Here is a 25,912-nt window from a genome sequence, read left to right on the forward strand (position 1 = left end):
TTTAGTTTAAAATTATTCTAGTATTGCTGTGTCTCTGATTTTGGTATAAGTAGGTATGATATATGAACATAAAAATGACTTATGACACAATTTCAGTATCAGAATATATATATATTTTTTTTTGGTTTTTCGAGGTAGAGTCTCACTGTGGCCCAGACTGACCTAGAATTCACTATGGAGTGTCAGGGTGGCCTTGAACTCATGGCAATCCTCCTACCTCTGCCTCCCGAGTGCTGGGATTAAAAGCATGTGCCTGCTGGGATTAAAGGCGTGCGCCACCACGCCCGGCTTCAGAATATCTTTACTAAAAGTACAATATGAAGAATAAATGGAACATATTTATCTTATATTTGATCATTTATCATCAATTTTATAGCCAAATCAAACTGCTTGCTACAGAGATATTTTCCATCCAGAGCAAAATGTGATAAAAGAACTTGGAAATCAACTTTGATTTCCTCATGTTTATTTCTTCATGTCCTACCAAGTTGAAGTGAACCTTACCTAGTTTATCTTCTTTTCCTCCCTTCCTCTTCCTAGTGAAAGCAGTCTCATATTCAGTGTTGTAGTCAGAAAAGGTTATCTTAGTCACACATTAGCATCTAAATTTCAGTGTGTTAAAACAAAGCAGAGACCTACTGTGGCTTAAATAGAGTCCACAAAGATTTGGGTTATAATCCCCCATGTATTCTCCATGATAGCAAGGTTTCATATTTATACTATTTCCAGCAGTAGTTTTGAGTCCTCAGTTGTACTAAAAGTGATAATGTTATGTGTGCTCACTGCTTATTGGTGATTACTAGTCAAATGATGCATCCTAAATGCAAGGAAGCACTTAACTATTTGGAAACTACAATTTGTACCACAATCAGAAGTTTACAGTTGCACCTTATTTCTTTAGCCACTAAGCCTTCAAACCCCACATCTTATTTCTTTGTTCTTTCTCATGTGTCCCTGTAATGGTGCTTTAGCAGCCAGGCTATTTGAAAAATAATTTTGTCATTGCCTTGCCTGTAGTTTCTATTTTGTAATTAAATCTAGTTTATACACTGTGTTCCAGACATTACATGGCTGTCTTACTCGTCAACCCACAGTTACTAATAACCTCCACAATCCTGTATATGATTGGGCTCAACATTCCACCACTGATGGAGGTGGGCCTATGAGTGTTCCCACCACTCCCTCAGTTGCTATTGGCAGTTATTGGTTGCTCAGGGAGGAGACATTTTCTTCAGTGTCCTAGTCCATGGGTTAGAAACCCTTATCCAGGCTCATATAAGAACAAAAGACATGAAAATAAAAGGGTAACTAACTGAGGGTAATGGGGATGAATATGACCAAAATATGTATGTGTGAACTTGTCAAAATTTTTAGAAATTCAATTTACCCTTAATAATGCAAATTCTACATGGTGTGGCTCTTGACTTGCTCTCTAAATTTCATGATTGGCATTTAGTATTACAAAATATTAACTATAAATAGTGAATTTTAAATAAATATTTTCTGATTTTGTCCATATTTATAAAATATAATTTTGGAGTAAAATTTATAAAATCATAATGCTTACTATTAACTGGAAAGATAATAATGGCAAGAAAAATCCTACCAGGTACATTTATATTATGTATACTTAAAAGTCTTTCAGAAAAAGCTTTTTGGAAATACTGATACATAATCCTATTATAAGTACTAATCCTATTATAAGTACTAAATACTATGCAGCAAAGTTATAGTAATTGTCTTCTGTGTATCTGACAGCAAATTATATCTTAAATATTTTCTCTGTTTAAAGTTTGTAAGAAAGACATTCCACTGTACACTATTTAGCTAATAACTTTAGCTTTTAGAGAAGTTTTTAAGTTCACAGCAAAACTAAGTGAAAAATAGTTTCCACCTACCCTCTGTCTTCAAAAGTACACAACTTCCCTCACTATCAACATCAGTGCTAATTGCTGTTACTGATGAACCTTGGTTGATATGTTATCACCCAGAGTTCATATTTATATTGGTGGTGTACATTTCTGTGAGTTTGATAAGAAATAAAATTTTAGGTGTTTATAATATAAAGTTCATTTATCTCACCATTAAGCAGTTGTTGCCCCTCAGTGATACCTTCAATTTCTTACTTAGAAGTTTTCTTCTAATATTCATTCTCATTCACTGTCTCTCCCACACACATGTATTTCTTTCTTTTTTTTTTTTTTTTTTTTTTTTTTTTTTGGTTTTTTGAGGTAGGGTCTCACCCTGGCTCAGGCTGACCAGGAATTCACTATGTAGTCTCAGGGTGGCCTTGAATTCATAGCGATCCTCCTGCCTCTGCCTCCTGAGTGCTGGGATTAAAGGCGTGCGTCACCATGCCTGGCATGATAATAAGGTTTTCAATAAGCTGTTTATCTTAATAAACAGAAGTAAAATAAAGACCTATGTATTTGACATGATTTTTGAAATGTAGCATAGCTTTCATATATTTGAAATTTTTTATTATTATTATTATTTATTTATTTGAGAGAGACAGACATAGAGAGAAAGACAGATAGAGGGAGAGAGAGAGAATGGGCGCGCCAGGGCTTCCGGCCTCTGCAAACGAACTCCAGACGCGTGAGCCCCCTTGTGCATCTGGCTAACGTGGGACCTGGGGAACTGAGCCTCGAACCAGGGTCCTTAGGCTTCACAGGCAAGCGCTTAACCGCTAAGCCATCTCTCCAGCCCTATTTGAAATTTTTTAAGGGCTTTAAATTAAATTTAATCTTAGTTAATAGTGATGCTTATTTTAGCAAGTAGAAATTATATAATTGAATGAAATACACTACAGTCTGTTACATGAATTCAGATGAAATTCAAATAATTGTCGATAATTTGACCTCTACTTACATATGAAAGTCTTCTGTACCATATTTTGCCTGGTATTGGTATTGTTATTCATGATTCCTTTTCTTTGCTGGTCCATCCCTACTTAAACTCTTAGCATTAATAAATTGTTAATTACAGAGGGATTATCTTATTAGCTAGTACATAATATCAAATAAGAACAAGTATTTTTATGACTTAAAGGTAAAGAAATCAAATCTTTGATAAGAATTCTACCTGCCCTTCTCCATCCATGTAAATAGATGTTTTATAAAGGAAATTGGATTGTATGATATGAGTCAACGAAGTTAATAAGCAATCTGTGAAAATTTGATTGTTTTGTGCTTTAACCATGTTTTTCTTGTTCACAGAAACTCTAGCACAGAGTGGAAGTGGCTTGTAGACAGAGCACGAGTTGGCAGCCGGTGGACTTGGCTTCAAGCTCAAATATCAGAGCTAGAATATAAAATCCAGCAACTCACAGACATTCATAGGCAGATCCGTGCCTCCAAGGTATTGTCTGTGTTTTTTAATTATTGTTAAAATGTATACATACATTCATGCATGTGGCTGTGGCTGCACATGCTCATGTGTGTTTATGTGTGTGTAGGCCAGATGTTGATGTGGAGTGTCTTCCTCAGTCACTCTCCACCTTATTTTTTGAGATACAGACTCTTGTTGAACCTAGAGCTCACTAATTTTGCTAGACTAGCTAGGCAGCAAGCCCTGGGGATCCTCCTTCCTTCCCCTTCCAGGATTGGGATTATAGATGTGTGTGACCACACCTGGCTTTTATTAGGTACTAGAGATCTCTACTCAGGTACTATCAGTGTACTATCATGCCTGGCAAGATGTTTTTTCTATTAAAAAACTACTATAGGATTTTGATAATGATTGCCTTTAATCTGCAGATCACTGGGTAGAATTGTCTTCACAGTGTTGTTTTCCATTTTATAAGCACAACCTGTGTTTTAATTTATGTCTTTAATTTCTTCTGGCAATGTTGTTTTTCTGCTTGTTTGATTTTTGAGATGGGATCTTGCATGTTGTCCACTCTGGCCTTGAACTCCTTGGCTCAAGATCTCTTCCTGCCTTAACCTTACAAGTACTTGAGACTACAGGTCATGTACCACCACACCTGGCTCTTTCAGCAATGATGTACAGTTTTCCTTGTAAAAGGCTTTTATTTCCTTGGCTAAATTTTCTATGTTTATTTTTTGGTTTTGTATTTTCTTCAGAATGTTGTTAGTATACAGAAATGCAACTTTTTTGTTTATTTGTATATTTATTTTGATCTCATTCTGTGGCCTAAGCTGGCCTAAAAATCACTATGTATCCCTGGTTGCCTGCAAACTCCAGGTGATCTTGCTTCTTCAGCCTCCCAGGTGCTGGAATTATAGATGTTAACCACCATTCCACCCTGCAAATGATTTTTGTTTGTTAAATTCATATCCTACTATTGTTGAATTAATAAATTAATGTGAACCATGTTTTTGGTGGGTGAACTATTTAGGGTACTTTAAAAAACATGTTTATTTATTGATTTAGGGGAGTGAGAGAGATAGAGAAAGAGAGAGAGGGAGGGAGAATGGGTGTACCAGGGCCTCTATCCAATGCAAATGAACTCCAGATGCATGTGCATCTGGCTTATGTGGGTCCTGGGGAATTGAATCTGGGTCCTTTGGCTTTGCAGGCAAGCACCTTAGCTGCTAAACCATCTCTCCAGCCCTAGGATACTTTTTTAACTTAAAAGATAAATAATCCAAAATTATAATTTACTTGTGTGATTTGTATGCAGTTTATTATATTTTTCTTACCTAACTACTTTGACTAGAACTTTCTGTACTGTGTTAAATTAGAATGGTGAAAGCAGGTGTCCTTGCTTTGAGGAAGTCTTCAAACTTTCACCATTAAATATAATGTTTGCTGCAGGTTTTATATATGTATCATATCATATTGAGATCATTTCTTTCTATGCTTAGTTTGTTGGATATATTTTATCATGAAAACGTGTTGAAGTTGGGGATGGTGGCTTAGGTAAGAATTTATAAATGATAACCATATTTTAAGAAATAAAGGGTATTTCAAAACAACAATCTAATTTTATAAATTTAAGAACCAAAAGTAAAGAATGGTATAAGCCAAAAACTAGCATAAGAATTAGTAAAGATACCAATAAATTTGAAACTGAAGGTAGAAAACTGCAGCAATCAAAGATGTGAGTGTGTTTGTATGTGTGTGGCCACACGTGTTGGGGTTCATATGCACATGTACATATACATGTGTATGTATGCATGTGAATACACATGTATGCAGAGGCCTAAGGTAGAGATCAGGAGTCTAAGTCTTTAGTTTTAATTCTTACTCTTTGAGACAAGTATTTTTCCGGACCTACACTCACAGATTACGTCAGATTAGCTGGCTAGTGAGTCTCCAGGATCTTCTATCTCCACCTCTCTGGCACTAGCATTATAGGCAAATACCGTAATGCCTAGCACTTTATCTCTCTAGCTCCATATTAGGAGACTTTTATTTCTTCATACAGCTTCTTGAACATTTCTGGCAGAGAAGTTCTTTTTTCGGTGGGGGGGGGGGCATTCAAGGTAGGGTCTTGCTCTAGTCCAGGCTGAATTCACTATGTGGTTTCAGGGTGGCCTTGAACTCATGGTGATCCTCCTAACTCTGCCTCCCAAGTGCATGGGATTAAAGGCGTGTGCCACCATGCCTGGAAATGGCAGAGAAGTTCTTGTGATGACTTACTCCCTTAAGTTTTTCTGATGATATCTTAATTTCTCCTGCACTTTTTTGAAATCCAATTTTGTCATCTTGGCTGGCTTTGAACTCAAGTTATGGTTGACAGCCTTTGTCTGCCTGCATATTATTGTAGGCTGTCCTTGAAGTTTTTGTGTGGCACAGACTGGCCTAAACTCATGATCTTCCTGGGTTGCCTCCTGATTACAGATGGGTGGCACCATGGCAGGCTTGTATCCTGCCCTACTGGCTTCCTATGTGTAGTTTTTGCAGAGAATCTGCTAATAATATTTTTTTTTTAAATTTTTATTAACATTTTCCATGATTATAAAATATATCCCATGGTAATTCCCTCCCTCCCCACCCCCACACTTTCCCGTTTGAAATTCCATTCTCAATCATATTACCTCCCCATTACAATCATTGTAATTACATATATACAATATCAACCTATTAAGTATCCTCCTCCCTTCCTTTCTCCACCCTTTATGTCTCCTTTTCAACTTACTGGCCTCTGCTACTAAGTATTTTCATTCTCACACAGAAGCCCAGTCATCTGTAGCTAGGATCCCCATATGAGAACATGTGGCGCTTGGCTTTCTGGGCCTGGGTTACCTGACTTAGTATAATACTTTCCAGGTCCATCCATTTTTCTGCAAATTTCATAACTTCATTTTTCTTTACCGCTGAGTAGAACTCCATTGTATAAATGTACCACATCTTCATTATCCACTCATCTGTTGAGGGACATCTAGGCTGGTTCCATTTCCCAGCTATTATAAATTGAGCAGCAATAAACATGGTTGAGCATGTACTTCTAAGGAAATGCGATGAGTCCTTTGGATATATGCCTAGGAGTGCTATAGCTGGGTCATATGGTAGATCAATCTTTAGCTGCTTTAGGAACCTCCACACTGTTTTCCACAATGGCTGGACCAGATTGCATGCTAATAATATTTTTGAGGATGACTTGTATTAGTTCCTCTCTTGATGACCACAAACGGTTTAAGGAAAGAACGGATTGCTTGGCTCTGTTTGAGGGCATAGTGCACCGTAGTGAAGAAGTAATGTAGCAAGAGCTTGAAGCAGCTGATCACATTGCACACACAGTCCGGAAGCAGGGAGCAGTGACCCACATTTAGGGTGTGTCTCGGTGCCTCATTTAACTTAATCTAGAAAATCCCTCACAGACATGCTCACAGATATGTTTCCACAGTGATTCTAAATACTGTCAAGGTTAGCCATCACAAGTCTGTACTCCTTGTCAGTCTGTCATTCAAATATAACACTTATAAGTCATCATCTCCTATTCCTTGTCTTTATAGGCTCATAGCGATGAATTGTGCAACTTTAGAAGTCCCATAGTCTTTAACAGTTTAATTCTGTTCAGAAGTTTAAGTGCTGAGTCTCTTCTGAGATTTAGCGCACCTCTTCAAACCATGAGCTCCTATAGTATCAAAAATCAAGTTACATACTTCCAGTATAAAATACCACAGAGGAAACATTCCCTAACTCCAGATCTTACAGCTCCATGTCTGGCATCTAGGACTGGTGGTAGAAATCCAGGTTCCGGAGGACTTGAGTAACCCCCTTCCCTCCAGCTCTGCTGCCTACGGCACACTTTGCCTTTTTTGTAGTTTTCCTTGGCAGACATCCCATGTTCTGGCATATCTGATATCCTGGGGTTACTCTTGTATGACTTTGAAGTATACCATTAAGTTATTCATTTAAGAGCTTTCTGACTTTTAAAGAAAGCATTTATGGCTATACACTGTCCTCTTAAAACTGTTTAAACTGCATTCTAAAGGTTCTGGTAAATTGTGATTTCATTCTTATTTGATTCTAGGAATTTTCAAGTTTCCTTCTTAATTTCTTGAGTGACTCATTCATCATTCAAGTGTTGTTCAGCCCTGTTTAATTATTTAACTTTTGTAGTTTCTCTTAGTACTAATTTCCAGTTGCACACCACAATGAAATGAAAAATACAAGATTTTTAAGGCTTGTTTTATGAGTTAGAATGGAATCTATTTCAGAAAAGTTTCCATGCACTTCTGAGGAAAAGAACATATATTCTGTATCTCTTTCTTTCTCTCTCTACATATATATGTGTGTGTGGGTGGGTGGGTGTGTGGGTGTATAAAATGTATTTGATCTATGGTACAGCTTAACGTCAGTTTCTTTGTTTTGAGTTTGGATGACCTATCTAAAGATTAGCATGCGCTAATGATACTACCCACTATAATTGTTTCTGTACATATCTGTTATTGTATAACCATTAGCATTTGTTTTATAAAAGTTGGAGCCAAAATGTTGAATGCGTATTTGTTTACAATTATTATATCTTATTGACAAATTATTTGTTTTAATCAGAATGTGGTGAACTTCCTATCTCTTCTAATTCTGGCTTTAAATATGTTTTTCCAGATGTCAAGATAGTAATAATGGTTTATTTTTAACTTCGGTTTGCTTGATAAATTGATTTATATCCCTTAACTTTTAGTCTTTGAGTAGCTTTGTCATTGTGATGTGTTTTAGTGACAACAGATAGTTGGATATTACTATTTCATCCACTCAGCTAGTCTGAATCTTTTTACTGGTAAATTTAGGCCATTAATATATAAGGTCATTATTAAATTATATTTGCTAATTCCTGTGAAATCTTATTTGGTTGTTTTTCTGGTTGGTCAGATTATTGTTATTTTCTCTTTTGTCTTTTGCTATTAGGGGTTTGTTGGCTTACTTTGTTGGACATAAGTGATTCTTTTCTTGTGTGCCTATTATTTCCATTGTTTCTATTTTCCTCTCATGCAGTTTATTCTTTTCTGTGCTCTTGTGATTGATCCTTCTTCCTCTGTGCATGAGTATTTTCTACATTGCTGGCTTGGCAATGCTTACAGGTTTATTTGGTGCTTGTCTTGAAGTCACCTTATTTCTTTGTCAAGCTTCCTTAGATTCTCCTATTTCTAACTCTCATCTCCCCATAGATATGTACTACTGCGTCTGACTTTATGTGGGTTCTGTGGATCTGAACTCAGGTCATTCTGCTTGCATGGCAAGCATTTTACCTACAGAGCCATCTCCCCAGTTCTCTATTTGGGGTTCTAAATGCCTCTTGTGTGTGTGTGTGTGTGTGAGAGGGGGGGGGGGTAGGGTCTCACCCTAGCTTAGGCTGTCCTGGAATTCACTTTGTAGTCTCAAGGTGGCCTCAAACTCACAGTGATTCTCCTACCTCTGCCTCCCAAGTGCTGGGATTAAAGGTGTGTGCCACCACGCCTGCCTCCTCTTGTGTTTTAACATACATTTCTTTTTCTGTATTTGAGTAATTTTCTGTTAATATATTATTGAATAGATTGTGTCTGCCTTTAGTTGTTTTTCTTTTTCTTTTTTTTTTTAGTGGGGAGAGAATGGGCCAACTACAGCCTTTTGCTACTGAAAACAAACTCCAGACACATGCATCACTTTGTGGATCTGATTTTGCATGGGTACTGGGGAATCAAACCCTGGCTGGCAGGCTTTGCAAGCAAGTGCTTTACCTGCCAAACCATTTCCCCAGATCCAAAATTCAAAACTTTAAACAAAGATAGGTTTAGTTGTTTTGAGATGGCCTTTCGTAATATTGCCCAGGATAATACTGAATTCCTGAGCTCAAACCATCCTCCTGCCTCAGTCTGCTGAGGGCTGGGACTACAGGAATGGGGCATAAGTTGTTGTTTTTAATGACTTTAAATGGTTGTTGCATTGCAAACCAGGGAAAGACCAAAGTGTTGACCAAGGGAGGTGGGGGAAAGCACTTACAAAGAGGTCTCCTCCCCTCCTCTTTTGTTCTCTCTTCCCCTTCTCTCTTCTTCTTTCTTTTCTTATGTTATTAAATTTTATTTTGCTGGGTGTGGTGATACATGCATGTAGTCCCAGAACTCAGCAGGCTGTAATAGGAGGATAGCCATGAGTTCAAGGCCAGCCAGGGATACAGAATGATCTCTGGTCATCCTAGGCTAGAGTGAGATCCTGCCTCAAAACCAAACAAAAATTAATTATCTATTTGTGTGTGCATGTGTATGCATGTGTGTGTGCATACATGTGTGCCCCTGATGGGGACATGTTAGGTCTTTTTGCCACTGTACACAACCACCAAACACTGGTGCTACTTTTAACATCTAGTTTATGTGGATGGTTGAGGAACTGAACCAATTTGTTAAGTTTTCCTTTTGGTCTGGGATATGTTTAGGGCTGTACACTTTTTGTTTGAGGCTCTGATAAGATTGTACCTTCTTTGAAATAAGGTGGGGCTTATGATAACTTCCCCCTAAAGAAAGAGCCGCATAGAGCTAGTTGCTTCCATGGGCATGGGTTCCTTCTGAAGCCAGCAGGGGTTCGCCGTGGGGCTTTGATGCCATCCTCTTTGCCTGGAAGAAGCTATAGTCTCCTAGTCTCCCTCCCCCATTCCCAGACACTGCATAGATCAGAGGCTACACTCAGCAGGGAAGCTGACCCACTCCTTTTGCTTTCCAACAAGAAGGCTGACTCAGAGTGGAGTACAGACCACTTCCCCCAACAGTGCAACATGCCTGCCATCCATGGGGATCAGTGTCATCCCTAGGTGGTGGGGATAGGTGACAGCAGATGTTGTCTTTAGAGGGCAGGCAGTAGGGCTAGTCTTTCTCTAGGGGCTATTCTGGAATGGTTCCAGTCCAGTTCGGAAGGGGGGAAGGTCCCAGTCATGTTTGAATGCAATGTTTTTGACCTCCATCTCTGATATTCTTTGTTTTGCTTGCTCAGGTCTATCAGTGGTGCCTTCCATTGTGATTTTATGAGATGGATTGGATTGAGTTTTTCATTTCCAACATTTGTATATTTTTTCAAAGTCTCAGTATCCTTGTTGAATTTCTCTTCTCTTGTGTTGGCCTTTTCCTGTGTTTTGGTCACTTTTCCTTCTAAGTCCTGGATTAATTTCTTCATTCACCTGTTTGTATCTATTATGGTCAATGATCATTTTTGCTAGTGAACTTACTAGATATTTATCTGGCATTGTACCAATTTGGTATCTTTGAACTTATGATCTTTTGGAGAAGTCATGATGCCTTGACTTTTCATGTTTCTTCTATTTCTGTGTTGTGATTTGTACAGTTGTTGGTTTAGATATCTTTCCCAGTTTTGAGGATTTTTTCAAAGAGCTGCCTTCATAATCTCATGTATTATTATTATTTATTTATTTATTTATTTATTTTTGGTTTTTCGAGGCAGGGTCTCACTCTGGCTCAGGCTGACCTGGAATTCACTATGTAGTCTCAGGGTGGCCTAGAACTCATGGCGATCCTCCTACCTCTGCTTCCCGAGTGCTGGGATTAAAGGCATTCACTCATGTATTACTTTTTGATGAAGTCTCTTTCCCTCTGTTCCACTGCTGGGAGTGAGAGGGGAAGCTGTGTTTGTCCTGGCCTTCTCCTATTTGGTCTGTCACCCTTCTGTCTCTGTACTCCCAAGGCGTCTTTCTCTCTTTGGAATATTGTCTATTTTCTTTTTAATTCTCATACATTTTCTTAACTGGGCTACACAGGGGTAGCTTCTAGGCCACTGTCTTACCTGCAAGTCTAGACACACGTTTTAAGTCACCCAGCCCTTTTACTTTGATAAGCTGTACTTTCAACTGTATGTTTATGATTGTCATGGGATATTAGGATATATAGTTTCACATGCATGTCACATTAAACATGACTTAGTAATCAATGTGTTTTCATTTCACGCTGTTACTATTGTTTTTCTAGGGGTTAGTGATCCTAGAAGAATGTCAGCTTCCAAAAAACATTTTGAAAAAACAAGTACAAAATTCAAACCAAGCAGTTTCATTAAACACTACAGGGAATACTCAGGTTCCCCAAAGAAGTCAAGATCCATTACCAGAACAAGATTTTGAGTTGTCACCAAGCAGCCCTACACTGCTTCTTCGAAACATAGAAAAACAGGTAAAGTCAGATTATAGCATCTGTGGCATGAAATCACTTTTCATAATTTTTGTTGTTTTTTAAAATATATTTTTTATTTATTTATTAGAGAGAGAAGAGTGTATGTGTATAAATGAATGAGTATGGGCACAATAGGACCTCTCATTGGTGAAAACAAACTCCATATGCTTGTGTCTGGCTTTACATGGTTATTGGGTCTCGAACCTGGACCAGCAGGCTTTGCACATAAATGTCTATAGCTGCTGAGCCATCTCTCCAGCCCTGGTTTATTTTTTAAATGTTTTTCAGGGCTTGGATATGAAATGTCTTTCCAAAAGGCTCATGTATTCATGTTTGTCTGCAGTTCATAGATCTAATCACTGAGCAGTGATTGGCTCATGTGGGCTCTGACCAGTTTAATTCATTGATTGGTTCATAATTTGGTAGATGATAAAAGGTGAGGCCTAATTGGATAAAGTAGGTCACTGAGAACATCTTTGGAGGATATGTCTTGTCCTTCATTTCTTCCTGTTTCTGATTGCGAGCCACCATGAGGTTAACTTTATTCTCCCACATCTTCCTGCCAGCATGATAGTCTCCCATTATAGGCTTATAGCAATGGAGTAAACCAATCACTAACTGAAACCATAACACCCATTAGCCACAATAAATCCTGCCTACCAAAGTTGTTTTCTTTTGTTGTTTGTCCAAGCAATAAAAGACTTAACATACTATTAAATACTTTGTTATATTTGTGCCTTCCTGGAATATGGGTTATTAAGATTGGAAATTTGACATTTCATACCCTTGAAATATGACTTATCTTTACTATGTTGATATAATTAAAACTATTTAAACTAAAATATAACATTGCTATGTCTATAAGGTGGTGTTTTATTTATAATACGGTTTGGAAAATTTTTTACAAAACTTCTTTTCTGGATAGTGGTATTCATTATCAGTAGTTAAGTCTTAATTGTTCTATGACACAGTTGGCCTAAAATGTTTTAGTAAAAAATAATATTAGAATTTGGGGTCTTGGTTGAAATGATAATGTCAATAAAAATAATGAAAAATGGAAAGCCAAAGAAGCCCCTAAAATATTTTTATTGCAAAATCTTCTCTATTATTTAAATTTTGTGTGAAGAACTCCAGAAATTTAAATTATTTTGTCCTATCTACCCTATATCTATCCTATATAACTAGATGAGAATCTGCCAGATAATAGCCAGTCTGTTTCCAAGAAAGTTATAAAGATTTATACATCTGCGATCTTAGGTGTTTCCAACAGACAATTTGAAATAACTTAGTTTGAGATTTCTTTTTTAAAAAATATTTTACTTATTTATTTGAAAGTGAGAAAGAGGTGGAGGTGGGAGAGAGCACAGCATGTTCACCAGAGCCTCTAGGCATACAAAGGAACTCTAGATGCATGTGCCCACCTTGTGTATCTGGCTTTATTTGGGTACGGGGAAAGGAACTTGGGTCATTCAGTTTTGCAGGCAATCACCTTAACCACTGAACCATCTCTCCACCCCTATTTTGAGACTTCTGATACATCAAATTTTACTGTAAGTTTACCCCATATTTAGTAGGTTTATAATTAGTAGGTTGCAATTAGGTTAGAAACCTTTTAATTGAAATACATAATCAAAACATTATGAATACTTTGTAATGCAGAAAGTTACTATCTGATGTTAATTTGGAATGCACTCTGTGTCTAATATCATAAATTGGTGTTGGTTAATGATAGTATTGTTACAATCTCACTTCCCTCTCATTCTTTCTGTTCCCTAATTCTATGGAATTGATTCAAGAATTTTGGGTTCCATGTAAGCCAATGTACCAATAATTTGGCCTGTTCTTAGGTTCACGTCCTATAAATTTGAAGAATGAAAAGCACAGACCAGAGGAGAAGGTTCAGAAGGTTTATTATAGGTTAAACCTTTAGGAGGAAGAAGAGAAGGGTGGGGGAGATTAAGCCTAGAACATAAGAGAAGGAAGCAAGGTGGAGCGTTTGCTCGGAGAGGTGAGAGGCGTTTGTGAAGCCTACCTCAAGACTCAGCTGTGGGTTTCTTATGGGGAGGGGCTGCGTGAGGAAGACCAGGTTTGCATGGTTTTTATGAGTCCTGTGGATAGGAGGCTGGGGTTAGAAATTTTGGAATTCTCTAGGAATGAGTGGAAGGATCCCTAATAGGGCAGAGTGAAATAAGGGCCAGATACTTCTGAAGTTTCTGACCTGTAGTAAAGTAAAATGACCTAGATTTTTCCTACAGGCCCAAGGACAATTCTGGAACTTAGCCAAGAGAAAGTTATTTATTTTGGGGTCTGTCTCCTCTAAGCTGCCTAGCCAATTTCTATCTCCTATTAGGATCATTCTTCTTTCAGTTTAATCCTAGTAATTATGTACTCTAGAATATCTTTTCTTTTTCACATCTTTTTTTCCTTGTTGTTCAGTACTTATTCATTGGATATTAAGCTGATTAAGGTTAATTTTTAATACAGGACTAGAAGGGTTATGTTTAAAGATAAGTTTAAAAAAATCTTCATATAAGTGTGTGTACCTGTGTGAGTATGTGAGTATAAACAGAGATGCCACACTGCATCTGAAAGTCAGGACAACTTGGATCTTGGTCCTTGCCTTACAGTTGTTTAAGGTGAAGTCTCCTGTTGATTGCCACTTGTAGTCAGGCTAGCTTGCCTGGGAGCTTCCAGGGATTCTCCTGTCTCTACTCATATTGCCATAGGTATACTAGGATTACAGATGTGTGCTGTTACATCTGACTCTGGGGGTTCTGTGGATCCTAACTTATTCCTCATGCTTGTGTAGCACACATCTTATTGAGAAGTCTCTCCAGTTCCTTGACAACCTTTTTTCAGAGCAAGACATATAACTGAAATTCCAAATAGGAAGGTTAAGGCAGAAGGATTGTGAATTCAAGGTTATATAATCAGTTCTAGACCAGTTTGGGGTATGTAGAGCGGCTCCTTCTCAAAAGAATGAAAGAAAAGGGGGCTGGAAAGATGGCTTTGCAGTTAAGTGCTTGCCTGTGAAGCCCAAGGACCCTGGTTGGAGGCTCGATTCCCCAGGACCCACATTAGCCAGATGTACAAGGGGGCACACACATCTGGACTTCATTTGCAGTGGCTGGAGACCCTGGTGCGCCCATTCTCTCTCTCTCTCTCTCTATTCGCATCTTTCTCTCTCAAACAAATAAATAAATAAGTAAACAAAAGTAAACAAAGAAAGAAAGTATGAAATGGAAAGAAGGAGGGAAGGAGAAAGAGTGCTTTTGTAGTTTATTCTGTCTCCTTAGTGTCACCTGAGATAACAAAAGAAGTGGCTAATCTGTGGAACTTAGTGCAAAATGATATTGCAAAGCCCTTTGTTAAAAATGATGCACTATTTCAGGTCCAGAGAGGGATTAAATTCCACAAAGTTGCAGGAGATTCCAGGTCTGTGGACCCCAACTTTTGAATTCGTACCAGAGTTAACAAAGAACTGAAAATACGGATTGTGAGACACGTAACTTATGAATTTTGAGGTTTCTTTTAGGGAAATTTGTGATCCGGAGGAAGGTTAGCTGAAAGCCATGCCTAAGGGGTGTTCCTGGCTGAGAAGTGCAGGGAATATGGAGAAAGTCTCCCTCAAAAAGGGAAAAGTCTGGACATGGAGACACACACACACACACACACACACACACACACACACACACAGCAAAACATGAGAGCCCAAGTTACAAGATCCCCCTCACATGTAAGGTCAAGACAGATGAAAAGAAAGTAAAGGACTCAAAGTTTAAGGAGAGATCAAACATACAGCAAAACAAGAAAGTACAAGACAAGGAAGGAGAGGGTCCAGACAAGAAACCTTCACACTTCTCAGCCAGACTGGGAAGAGGAGGACTCGCACACTGCATTCAGGTGGATGCAGAGAACCAAGAGGAGATTTGCACATGTGGTTAGACTTTTTTTAAAAAATATTTTTATTTTTATTTATTTGAGAGAGGGAAAGAGAGAGAGAGAGAATGGGTGCACCAGGGCCTCCAGCCACTGCAAACGAACTCCAGATGCATGCGCCACCTTGTACATCTGGTTTATATGGGTCCTGGGGAATCGAACCAAGGTTCTTTGGCTTTGCAGGCAAGCACTTTAACCTCTAAGCCATCTCTCCAGCCCAACATGTGGTTAGACTTTTTTTTTTGTTGTTGTTCATTTTTTATTGATTTATTTGAGGGTGACAGACATAGAGAGAAAGACAGATAGAGGGAGAGAGAAAGAGAATGGGCACGCCAGGGCTTCCAGCCACTGCAAACGAACTCCAGACGCGTGCACCCCCTTGTGCATCTGGCTAACGTGGGACCTGGGGAACCGAGCCTCGAACCAGGGTCCTTAGGCTTCACAGGCAAGCGCTTAACCACTAAGCCATCTCTCCAGCCCTGTGGTTAGACTTTTTATAGATCAAATACCAACTGAGAATAAGCCTCATCACCAAACTCAGGTGTGTAAGAGACTGGATTGGTTGATGGATTCAAGACCCTGATCCAGAAGGGGCCAGCCCACCCAGGTGTGTAAACTGAGGAAGAAACAGGAAGTTGCTGCTCGGGAGTGTTTCTTGCAGTCTTCTTAGATGAGACTGGGTCAGACACAGGCTCTAGTCCTGCCAGGGCAGGCAAAGTGACATCCATGTTCTCTTTGGGCCTCTGTCTCTGGCTGACTTCAAAATTGTTAAGAATCTGAAGGCAATGAAAACAGTGTTAAGCAAGCACAGGACCTTTTGAGCATAGTCTTTTCCACATGCCTTCCTATATAGCTGTCCTTAGTTAGTATGTCTGTTTTAAACAAAACCAAAATTGCAGATGACAGATTCTCAAAGTCCAAGAAGCAGATGCTTGACAGCAGCCTGGTATTGGTCTTGTCGTAGTACTCATTATGGGGCAAGGAAGGATTAGATCCTGGTGGGGGGTGGGGAGAAAACTTCAGTTAAATATCTTTGCTGGTCAGAAAAGCACTAGCTCAAATTCCCCCCCCCCCCCCCCGCATACTAAGACAACAGGGAGACCCATGTGCATAACCTATAGAAGATAACATGAACTAAATCTCAGTGGATACTCAGGCTATGGTGGCAGTATACTGTCAGAAAGGGAGCCAGAGTCCTGGTAGGATGAGACCACCCAGCTGTAAAGGTCAGTGCAGGCGTTGGCATGGACCCCACAAAACCGTGACACTGGAATCCTTGATGGGGAAGTATGACACCCTAGCACATTCAGAAGGTAGGAGCTGGCAGGCATAGCATGGGGTTACCCCTGCTGTGGTCTAGAAAACTCCTAAGGAAGGGCTGTCCCCTGCGTAGACATTCTGCTCAATGGGTAAGAAAGACCAGCCAACATATTTGAACTCCACAGGGACACTGCATTTTCACCATTCTGTCCTAACCTGTCTGAACTCAAGCACACCAGCTACTCTCCCACCATTGGACATAACTCCATTAGACAGCTTGGGAGACAACAGAACTTATAGCCTTCCCAACAAAGAAATATTGATTGGTATTGTGCATTTTTTTTAACTTTTATCTCACTTTATCTTTCATTTTTATTAATATTTTCATGACTTCTTGCTTAGCTTTAAATTTTATTAATTAGTCTTATACTCAGTGAATATAGTCAATTTGGTACCATTATTTAGGCTCATCCATGACCTACCCCTCCCCTTGGCCCCTTCTTGTTGAGGTATATGGGTCATGCTTAGCTTTAAATTTTATCTTGCTTAGTTAGGTTTTATGATGGTTTTGTCTTCCTGTACCTACTGCATTGTGTTCTCAGTACATCTCTTACCTCTAATTCATGAACTTTCCTTCTCATTCCTATTTTACTTTCTATACCCCCCTCCTTCTTTTTATGTTTTTTTATTTTTGTTTTTTGAGGTAGAATCTCACTCTATCCCAGGCTGACCTAGAATTCACTATTTAGTCTCAGGGGGTCCTTGAACTCACAGCAATCCTCCTACCTCTGCCTCCTGAGCCCTGGGATTAAAGGCATGCACCACCTCACCCAGCTCTCTTTTTTCTTTTGAATTTTAATTTTCTTTAGATTTAATAATCTTTAAATTACATTCATCATAATGATAGTTAATTCCCTTGCTTCATAACCTTATTGAAGTTGTCATTTCAGTCCTTTTTTCCCCTTAAAATATTTTAGTTATGAGAGAGAAAGTAAGGGAGGGAGAGATGAAATGGGTGTGCCAGGGCCTTCAGCCACTGCAAATGAACTCCAGATGTATATGCCACCTTGTGCATTTGGCTTACATAGGTCCTGGGAAATCGAACCTGGGTCCTTTGACTTTGCAGGCAAGCACCTTAACTGCTGAGCCGTCTCTCCAGCCCAGGAAAATTATTAACAAAAAACAAAACGCAATTGGGGCTGGAGAGACGGCTCAGCAGTTAAGGTGCTTGCCTACAAAGCCTAATGACCCAGGTTCAGTTCCCCAGTACCCATATAAAACCAGATGCACAAGGTGGCACATGCATCTGGAGTTCATTTGTACTGAGTGGCTAGAGGTTTTTGAGTGAGCTCTTTTTGTTCCTCCCTGCTATTCTCTCTATCTTTCTCTGCTTACAAATAAATAAAAATAAAATAATAAAATAAATTTACTTATGAGAGAAAGAGAGGGAAAGAATGTGCCACTCTGTATGTCTGGCTTTATGTGGGTACTGGAGAATTGAACTTGGGCTAGCACTTTTAACCACTGAGCCGTCTCCTTAGCCCTTAATTGCTTTTTATTGAATGGTAGTATCAGGTTTGTTGTCAAATCATTATTGATGTTATGGCTGTTTGCTTTCCCCCTTAAATAGTAGCAGAGATCACAAGACCAAGGGAAGACAAGCCAGCCATTAAAAAGACCTGTACAGGGGTCTGGAAAGATGGCTTAGCAGTTAAGGCGCTTGCCTTTGAAGCCAAAGGACCCAGGTTAAATTCTCCAGTGCCCATATAAGCCAGATGCACAGGGTGGCACATGCTTCTGGAGTTTGTCTGCAGTGGCTGGAGACCCTGGCATGTCCATTCTCTCTCTCATCTGCTTCCCTCTCTTCTCTCTTAAATAAATTAAAAAAAATTTTTTTAAAGACCTATACAAATAAGCCACTAAAACGAGAAAAAGAAAGCACAAACGGAAAGACCTGTCCATTCCAACAGGTGCATAACAGAGAAATACAGTGTATGTAAAAGCAAATCAATTTGACCTAAGGGCCTCCTTAACTTAAAACAAAAGTAATGAAATAATTGGCAATAAAATAATTGAATATCCTACTCTTAAAGAGATAGCTAAGTGGCTAAGGTGTTTGCCTGTGAAGCCTGAGGACCCAGGTTCAATTTCCCCAGTACCCACGTCAGCCAGATGCACAAGGTGGCATATGTGTCTGGAGTTCTCTATTTGCCTCTCTCTCTCTCTCAAATAAATAAATAAATATAAAAATTTTTTTTTAAAAAAAGAAACACTAAAAGGATGTTCAGTAGACTCAAGCAAGTAGATACATGAAGATCAATTCAGTACTTAAACAAAAAAAAATCAATAATATAAACACGAGAAGATTAGAATGTATGACAAATTCAATAACATGGAGGAAAAAAAACAGTAAGGAAACATATTCTAAAAAAGAACTAGCCAGGTATTGTGGTACATACCTTTAATCCCAGAATTTGGGATGCAGAGTTAGGAGGACCGCTATGAGTTCAAGACCTCTGTGACTATATAGTGGATTCTAGGGCTAGAGGGAAGCCCTCCCTTGAAAAAATATAAATAACAAGTAAGGGCAGAAAGAGATGGCTCACTCAGCAGTTAAGGTGCTTGCTTACAAAGCCCAATGACTTGGGTTCAGTTCCTCAGTACCCATATAAAGCTGGATCCCCAAGGTAGCACATGCATATGGAGTTTGTTGGCAGCGGCTGGAGGCCCTGGTATGCCCATTCTCACTGTCTGTCTCTGTTCTATCTCTTCCTGCTTGCAAATGATAAGAATACTTATAAATAATAAAAAACAAAAAGTACTAAATAGAAATTCTGGAAATGGGTCAATCAATCAAATTAAATACACAGTAGAAGGCTGGAGAGATGGCTTAGCAGTTAACGCAATAGCCTGCAAAACCTAAGGACTGAAATTTATTCCCCAGTACCCACATAAGCCAGATACAGGAGGTGGTGCATGTGATTGGAGTTTGTCTGCAGAGGCTAGAGGCCCTAGTAAGCCCATTCTCTCTCTATCCTTCTCTCTCTCTCTGTCCCTCTGTGCCTTTTAGTGGAAAGCATCATCAACAAACAAGATAAAGAGGAAGAAAGAATATCATGGGTGAAAGATGAGATAAACTGTTTCATCCAGACAGCAATAAAAACATTACTGCAACCTCCAAGAATGCTGGGGTATGATAAAAGACGATCTTGAGAATCCATAGGGTAGAATGAGTTGAAGTGTAAAATAAAGTCATACAAAACAATTCTCTAAAATTATAACAGACAAGTTTCCAATCAAGGAAAATAATATAAACATCTAAGCTTAGAAGTAGTCAGAACACCAAACAGACATGACCTGGAAAACTTCAAGATATTTCATTGTTAAACTGTTAAAGCTACAGAACAAAGAAACAATATTAAAAGCACCAAGAGAAAAAAATACCAATTTATATACAAAAGCTATCTCATTAAAATAACATCAGACCTCTCTGACAAAGCAGACACCCAGTCAAATGAGAAGGGAAAAAGAATGACACTACATATTAATAAAGGGTATAGTCTAACAGGAAAGTATAAGGGGGGCTGGAGAGATGGCTTAGCAGTTAAATGCTTGTCTGTGAAGCTTAAGGACCCCAGTTCGAGGTTCCATTCCCCAGGACCCACATAAGCCAGATACACAAGGTGGCACATGCATTCTGGAGTTCATTTGCAGTGGCTGGAGGCCCATTCTCTCTACCTATCTGCTTCATTCTCTCTATCGCTCTCAAATACACTAATAAAAGTAAACAAACAAACAAAAAAGTATAAGGGATGCCAACATCACAGCTTGCTGATTGACTGCCCTGGGGCAAAATCTCCAGGAACCTGGGTTCTAGGAAGCAGGGGGCTATGATTTATTTCTGTTTTATTTCTTGTCAGGAGGTTTTAAGATGTGCACTGTGTTCTTGAGCAAAGAATGAGCCTGGAGCCCACTCAAGGGCAGTGCTCCTGCAACAACAGGCATGCTAACGTGAGGGCCTGCAGTCTTGGGATCTCCTTTGGTCTTGATCAGGGTAGCAGTTATGACTTCATTTTATCTTGAGATAGTGGCAATGGAAAGCAAGCCCAGAGTCATGGTTCCTATGGAATCTGCAGGTACAAGGGATCACCTGTCCATATGAAGTTGTGCGGACCCTATTCTGTGAGCAGCTGTTAACTTACTGAGCCAAAACCTGGCCTGAAACCACTATGTTATGTACTATTAGCCGTGATGGCAGATGCTATAGTGTTGGCTACTGTGGGCTCTGAGCCAGAGCATCAAAGGTCTAGATTAGCCTGGAAGACATCTGAGAACTGACTCATCACCCATACTCACTGGTTTTACCAAAAAGATCAGAGAAAATTAAAAAAAACCTATACCAATTAAAGGAAAGCATAAGGAAAATAAATATATATGAACCAGATGTTGGTCCAACTAATTTTATAAAGTACACACTACTGGACTTACAGTGATAGGTAAGTCCAGATACTATGGTAGTAGGTGATCTTCAGTGGCCACATTCATTAATAGATAAGTCATCCAGACAAGAAGTCAAGAAAACTTCAACATAAACTGTATCATGGCCCATATTGACTTAACAAATACCTATACAACATTGTACTGAACTCTTAATATCTATTCTATTCAGCAGCTTATGGAGACTTCTACAAAATAGAACACATTCTTGGCTATATTTTCTAGCAAGTACAAAAAAATTAAAATAATTCCATGTGTTTTATCAGGTCATAATGTAATACTACTAGAAATCATTAACAAGAGAAAATACATGAACTATATGAACACATTTAAATTTGAACAATGCACAGTTGAATGACCAGAGATCGTTGAAGGAATCAGAGAAGAAATTAAAAAAAATTCTTCAAGTCAAATGAAAATGAAAACACAAGTTATTAGAATCATTGTGATATGTCTAAGACTTTTCTAAGACGGATATTCGTAGCTATGAGTATATATATCAAGAAATCCAAGAAACTTAATTAAAAAAAACTCTAATAATAAATGTCAGCTTTTTGAAGCATGAGGAAAAAAACAAATTAGTAGACAGAAATAATAAAGATTAAGGCTGAAATTAACGAAATAAGTAGTAAAAAAAAAAAAAATACAATGTGCCAGTGAAGAAAACCTTGATTCTTTGAAAAGTTAAACAAGATTGACTAACCCTAACCCACACAAACCAAAAGAAAGAGAAGATTAGGGCTGGAAAGATGGCTCATTGGTCTCAGGTGCTTGCCTGCAAAGCCTGAAACCGTGAGTTTGATTCACTAATACCCACATAAATCCAGATGCAGAGTGGCACATGCATCTGGAGTTTGTTTGAAGGGGCAGGAGACCCGGCATGCCCATACATTCTCTTTCTCTCTCTGACTGTCTTAAATAAATAATTTTTTTTAAAGAAAAGATTTGATAAGCTTGGATATGAAAAAGGGACTTCACAATAGATACTGATGAAATTGAGAATATATCTAGGATATACACAAGCATTATATTTCAACAAATTAGAAAATCTAGAAGAAATAAATAAATTTCTAGATAAACATGCCCTACTAAAATTAAACCAAGAGAATATAAGCAACTTACACAACCATAATAAGCAAAGAGATTTTATCAGTAACAGTCTTCCTACTTCAAAAAGTCCATGGAATGTCCTCACTACTGAACTTTGCTGTATTATTTTAAGATACACTGTCACCAGTTGAACAAACAGCTAAATATTAAAGTTCATGATGAACACAGACATAAAACTTCTCAATAAAATACTTGTAAACAAAGCTGGGCATGGTGGTGCATGCCTTTAATCCCAGCACTCAGGAGGCAGGGGTAGGAGGATCGGATCGCTATGAGTTCAAGGCCACTCTGAGACTACATATTGAATTCCAGGTCAGCGTGCACTAGAGTGAGACCCTACCTCAAAACAAAACAAAACAAAACAAAACAAAACAAAACAAAACAAAACAAAACAACAAAAACCCTGTAAACAGACTTTAACAACACATTAACAAAATATCATTCACCCTGGCCAATTTGGCTTATAATAGGGATGCAAGGCTGGCTCAATACACACTAACCAATAAAAATAATATGGCATTTAAGTAGACTTATAAACCATATGATCATCTGGAAAATGTTGAAAGGGCTGCAGGTCCTGGCATGCCCATTCTCCCTCCTTCTCTCTCTCAAATAAATAAGAAAAGTAGTATTGCAAGTCGGGAAATAATTGCAGTAAACAGGACTGCATGAGATTAAGAAGTTTTGTGCAGCAGAATAAATAACATTGTGAAGAGTCAAACTATAGGAGGAGAGAAAAGTCTTTGCCATCTATATATCTGCCAGATTAATATCTAGCATATAAAAAAATTAAACACCAAAGATTCCAAATATATATATCCCATCAGTAAATGGGCTTGAACAAGAATGCAATGTTTTTTGTTGTTGTTGTTGTTTGTTTGTTTGTTTTTTGAGGTAGGGTCTCACTCTAGCCCAGGCTGACCTGGAATTCACTATGTAGTCTCAGGGTGGACTCAAGCTCACGGCGATCCTCCTACCTCTGCCTCCTGAGTGCTGGGATTAAAGGTGCACCATGCCCGGCTAGGAATGCAATGTTTTAAACTGGAAAATACGAGTCACTTTAACAAATTTATGACTGAATTAATGAATGCATCCTAAATCTTAATTTTATTGATAATTTTAAAAATGGGCTTTAATCTAAAGAAAGCCTGAGTGATGTTTTCTAAATCAACTCATCGGATACGTATTATCTTAAAGAAAATAAATGAAAACATTTCAGGATCTTTCTCATGGAAGTATTTTTCCTGTTGTTTTGCTTTGCTTTGTTTTTGGATTTTTTGAGATAGGGTCCCACTCTAGTCCAGGCTGATCTGGAACTGCTTCTGTACTCTCAGCTGTCCTCAAACTCATGGTGACCTCCTACCTGTCTCTGGAGGGCTAAGATTAAAACAAACTATGAATGTCTTGCTGAAACAAATACTAGGTTTTGTTGTACGACATTGTTTCTAATAGCATTCCTTTGCTTTGATACTAATGAAGCTTTCAAAGTAATTATTTGATAGAGATTTTTTTAGTCATACAGTATCTTTTTTTATTATTATTATTTGAGAGCGACAGACACAGAGAGAAAGACAGAGGGAGAGAGAGAGAATGGGCGCGCCAGGGCTTCCAGCCACTGCAAACGAACTCCAGATGTGTGCGCCCCCTTGTGCATCTGGCTAACGTGGGATCTGGGGAACCGAGCCTCGAACCGGGGTCCTTATGCTTCATAGGCAAGCGCTTAACCGCTAAGCCATCTCTCCAACCCCAGTATCTTTTTTTACAAAATATTTTATTGGGCTGGAGAGATGGCTTAGCGGTTAAGGCACTTGCCTGAAAAGCCAAAGGACCCAGGTTTGATTCCCCAAGGCCCACGTAATGAGATGAACAAGGTGGCGCATGCATCTGGAGGCCCTAGTGAAAATAAATAAAAATGAAGTATTTTAAAAATATTTTATTTAGTTGAGAGAGAATGGGTGCACGAGGGCCTCTAGCCACTGCAAGTGAACTCCAGATACATGCACCACCTTGTACATCTGACTTTTGTGGGTTCTGGGGAGTTGAACCTGGGTCCTTAAGCTTATTGGCAAGCACCTTAACTGCTAAGCCATATCTCCAGTCATATAATACATTATCTTAAAGTCAATGGAAATGCCAGAAGTTTCAAAAGATAATCATGTCCAGGTGTGGTGGTGCATGTCTTTAATCCCAGTACTTGGGAAGTGTAAGTAGGAGGATCACCATAAGTTTTAAGATACCCTGGCTACAGAATGAGCTCCAGGTCAGCCTGGGCTATAGGGAGTTCCTACCTCAAAAAAAGAAGAAAAAAAAAAAAAAAAGAAAGAAAGAAAAAAGAAGAAAAGATAATCATGCTATACAGATGAGAAAATGGTGTTTTTAGAGAACGCTATGCATAATTTAGTTAACAAATGTAAACCCACACTCACACATGCTCAGGACAAAGTCTAGAAGGAGTTACGTGCCAAGAAATAGTGACACCATTTTTCAAAAACAAAATGCCCATATTTTTCAATTTTTCCCACAATAAGAGCACTATATCACAAAATGTAAATGTGGGCTGGAGAGATGGCTCAGCAGTTAAGGTACTTAGTTACCAATTCTGAAGGCCTGGGTTCAGTTCCTCAGTACCTACTTAAAGCCAGATGCACAAAGTAGCACATGTGGCTGGAGTTCATTTGTCTTAGCAAGAGGCCCTGGTGCACCGATTTTTCTCTCTGTCTCTCTTGGTTTGTAAATAAACTTTTTTTTTTTTTTAAAGAGGACTGGAGATGGCTCAGCAATTAAGGTGCTTGTTTGCAAAGTCTAATGGCCCAAGTTTGATTCCCCAGTTCACATGTAAAGCCAGATGCACAGTGGTGCATGTGTCTGGAGTTTGCAGTAGCAGGAGACCCTAGAGTGCCCATACTCTCTCCTGATTTCACTTGTCAAATAAATAAATGAATATTTTAAATGTAGATGTTATTTTGTAGAAACATACTATTTGCATTTGTGTGGCTTTTTCTCATTATAATGGTTATAAGTGATTGTTTAAAGAATAAATTAGCTGGGTGTGGTGTCATATTAGTCCCAGCACTTGGGAGGCAGAGGTAGGAGGATCGCTGAATTGCAAGCCAGCCTGAAACTAAATAATGAATTCTAGGTCAGCTTGCTGGGTTAGAGTGAGACCCTACCCCCTACCTTGAACCCCCCCCCCAAAAAAAAAACCAAACCAAAAAAAGGATAAATTAATATTGCATGTTTTTTTTATTTTATATTTATTTATTTGACAGAGAGGAAGGGAGAGAGAGAATGGGCGCTTGCCAGGGCCTCCAGCCACTGCAAACAAACTCCAGATGCGTGTACCCCCTTGTGCATCTGGCTAACATGGGTTCTGGGGAATCAAACCTGAGTCTTTCAGCTCCTCAGGCAAATGCCTTGTGGCAGTTAGGTTCACATTGCTGGTAGAAATCACCCAACCAAGAGAAGTTTCTGGGAAAAAGAGGTTTATTTTGGCTTACAGGCTTGAGGGGAAGCTCTACAATGGCAGGGGAAAATGATGGCATGAGCAG

At 38.8% G+C, this 25,912-nt stretch overlaps 1 protein-coding gene across 8 annotated transcripts in view; it reads left to right on the top strand.

Moving 5' to 3' along the window:
- Positions 1-25,912, top strand: part of Kansl1l (KAT8 regulatory NSL complex subunit 1 like) — a 115,468-nt gene that overhangs the window by 49,241 nt on the left and 40,315 nt on the right. For 7 of the 8 annotated variants that reach the window (XM_045147647.1, XM_045147646.1, XM_045147650.1 and 4 more), the window contains 2 exons: positions 3,219-3,360; positions 11,361-11,558. In XM_045147647.1, coding sequence (XP_045003582.1) covers positions 3,219-3,360; positions 11,361-11,558 — 340 coding nt within the window. The remainder of the gene's footprint in view (positions 1-3,218; positions 3,361-11,360; positions 11,559-25,912) is intronic. The other variant, XM_045147652.1, reaches the window with a different exon arrangement.

Source organism: Jaculus jaculus, chromosome 4 (assembly GCF_020740685.1).
Source record: "Jaculus jaculus isolate mJacJac1 chromosome 4, mJacJac1.mat.Y.cur, whole genome shotgun sequence".
Lineage (NCBI taxonomy): Eukaryota > Metazoa > Chordata > Mammalia > Rodentia > Dipodidae > Jaculus > Jaculus jaculus.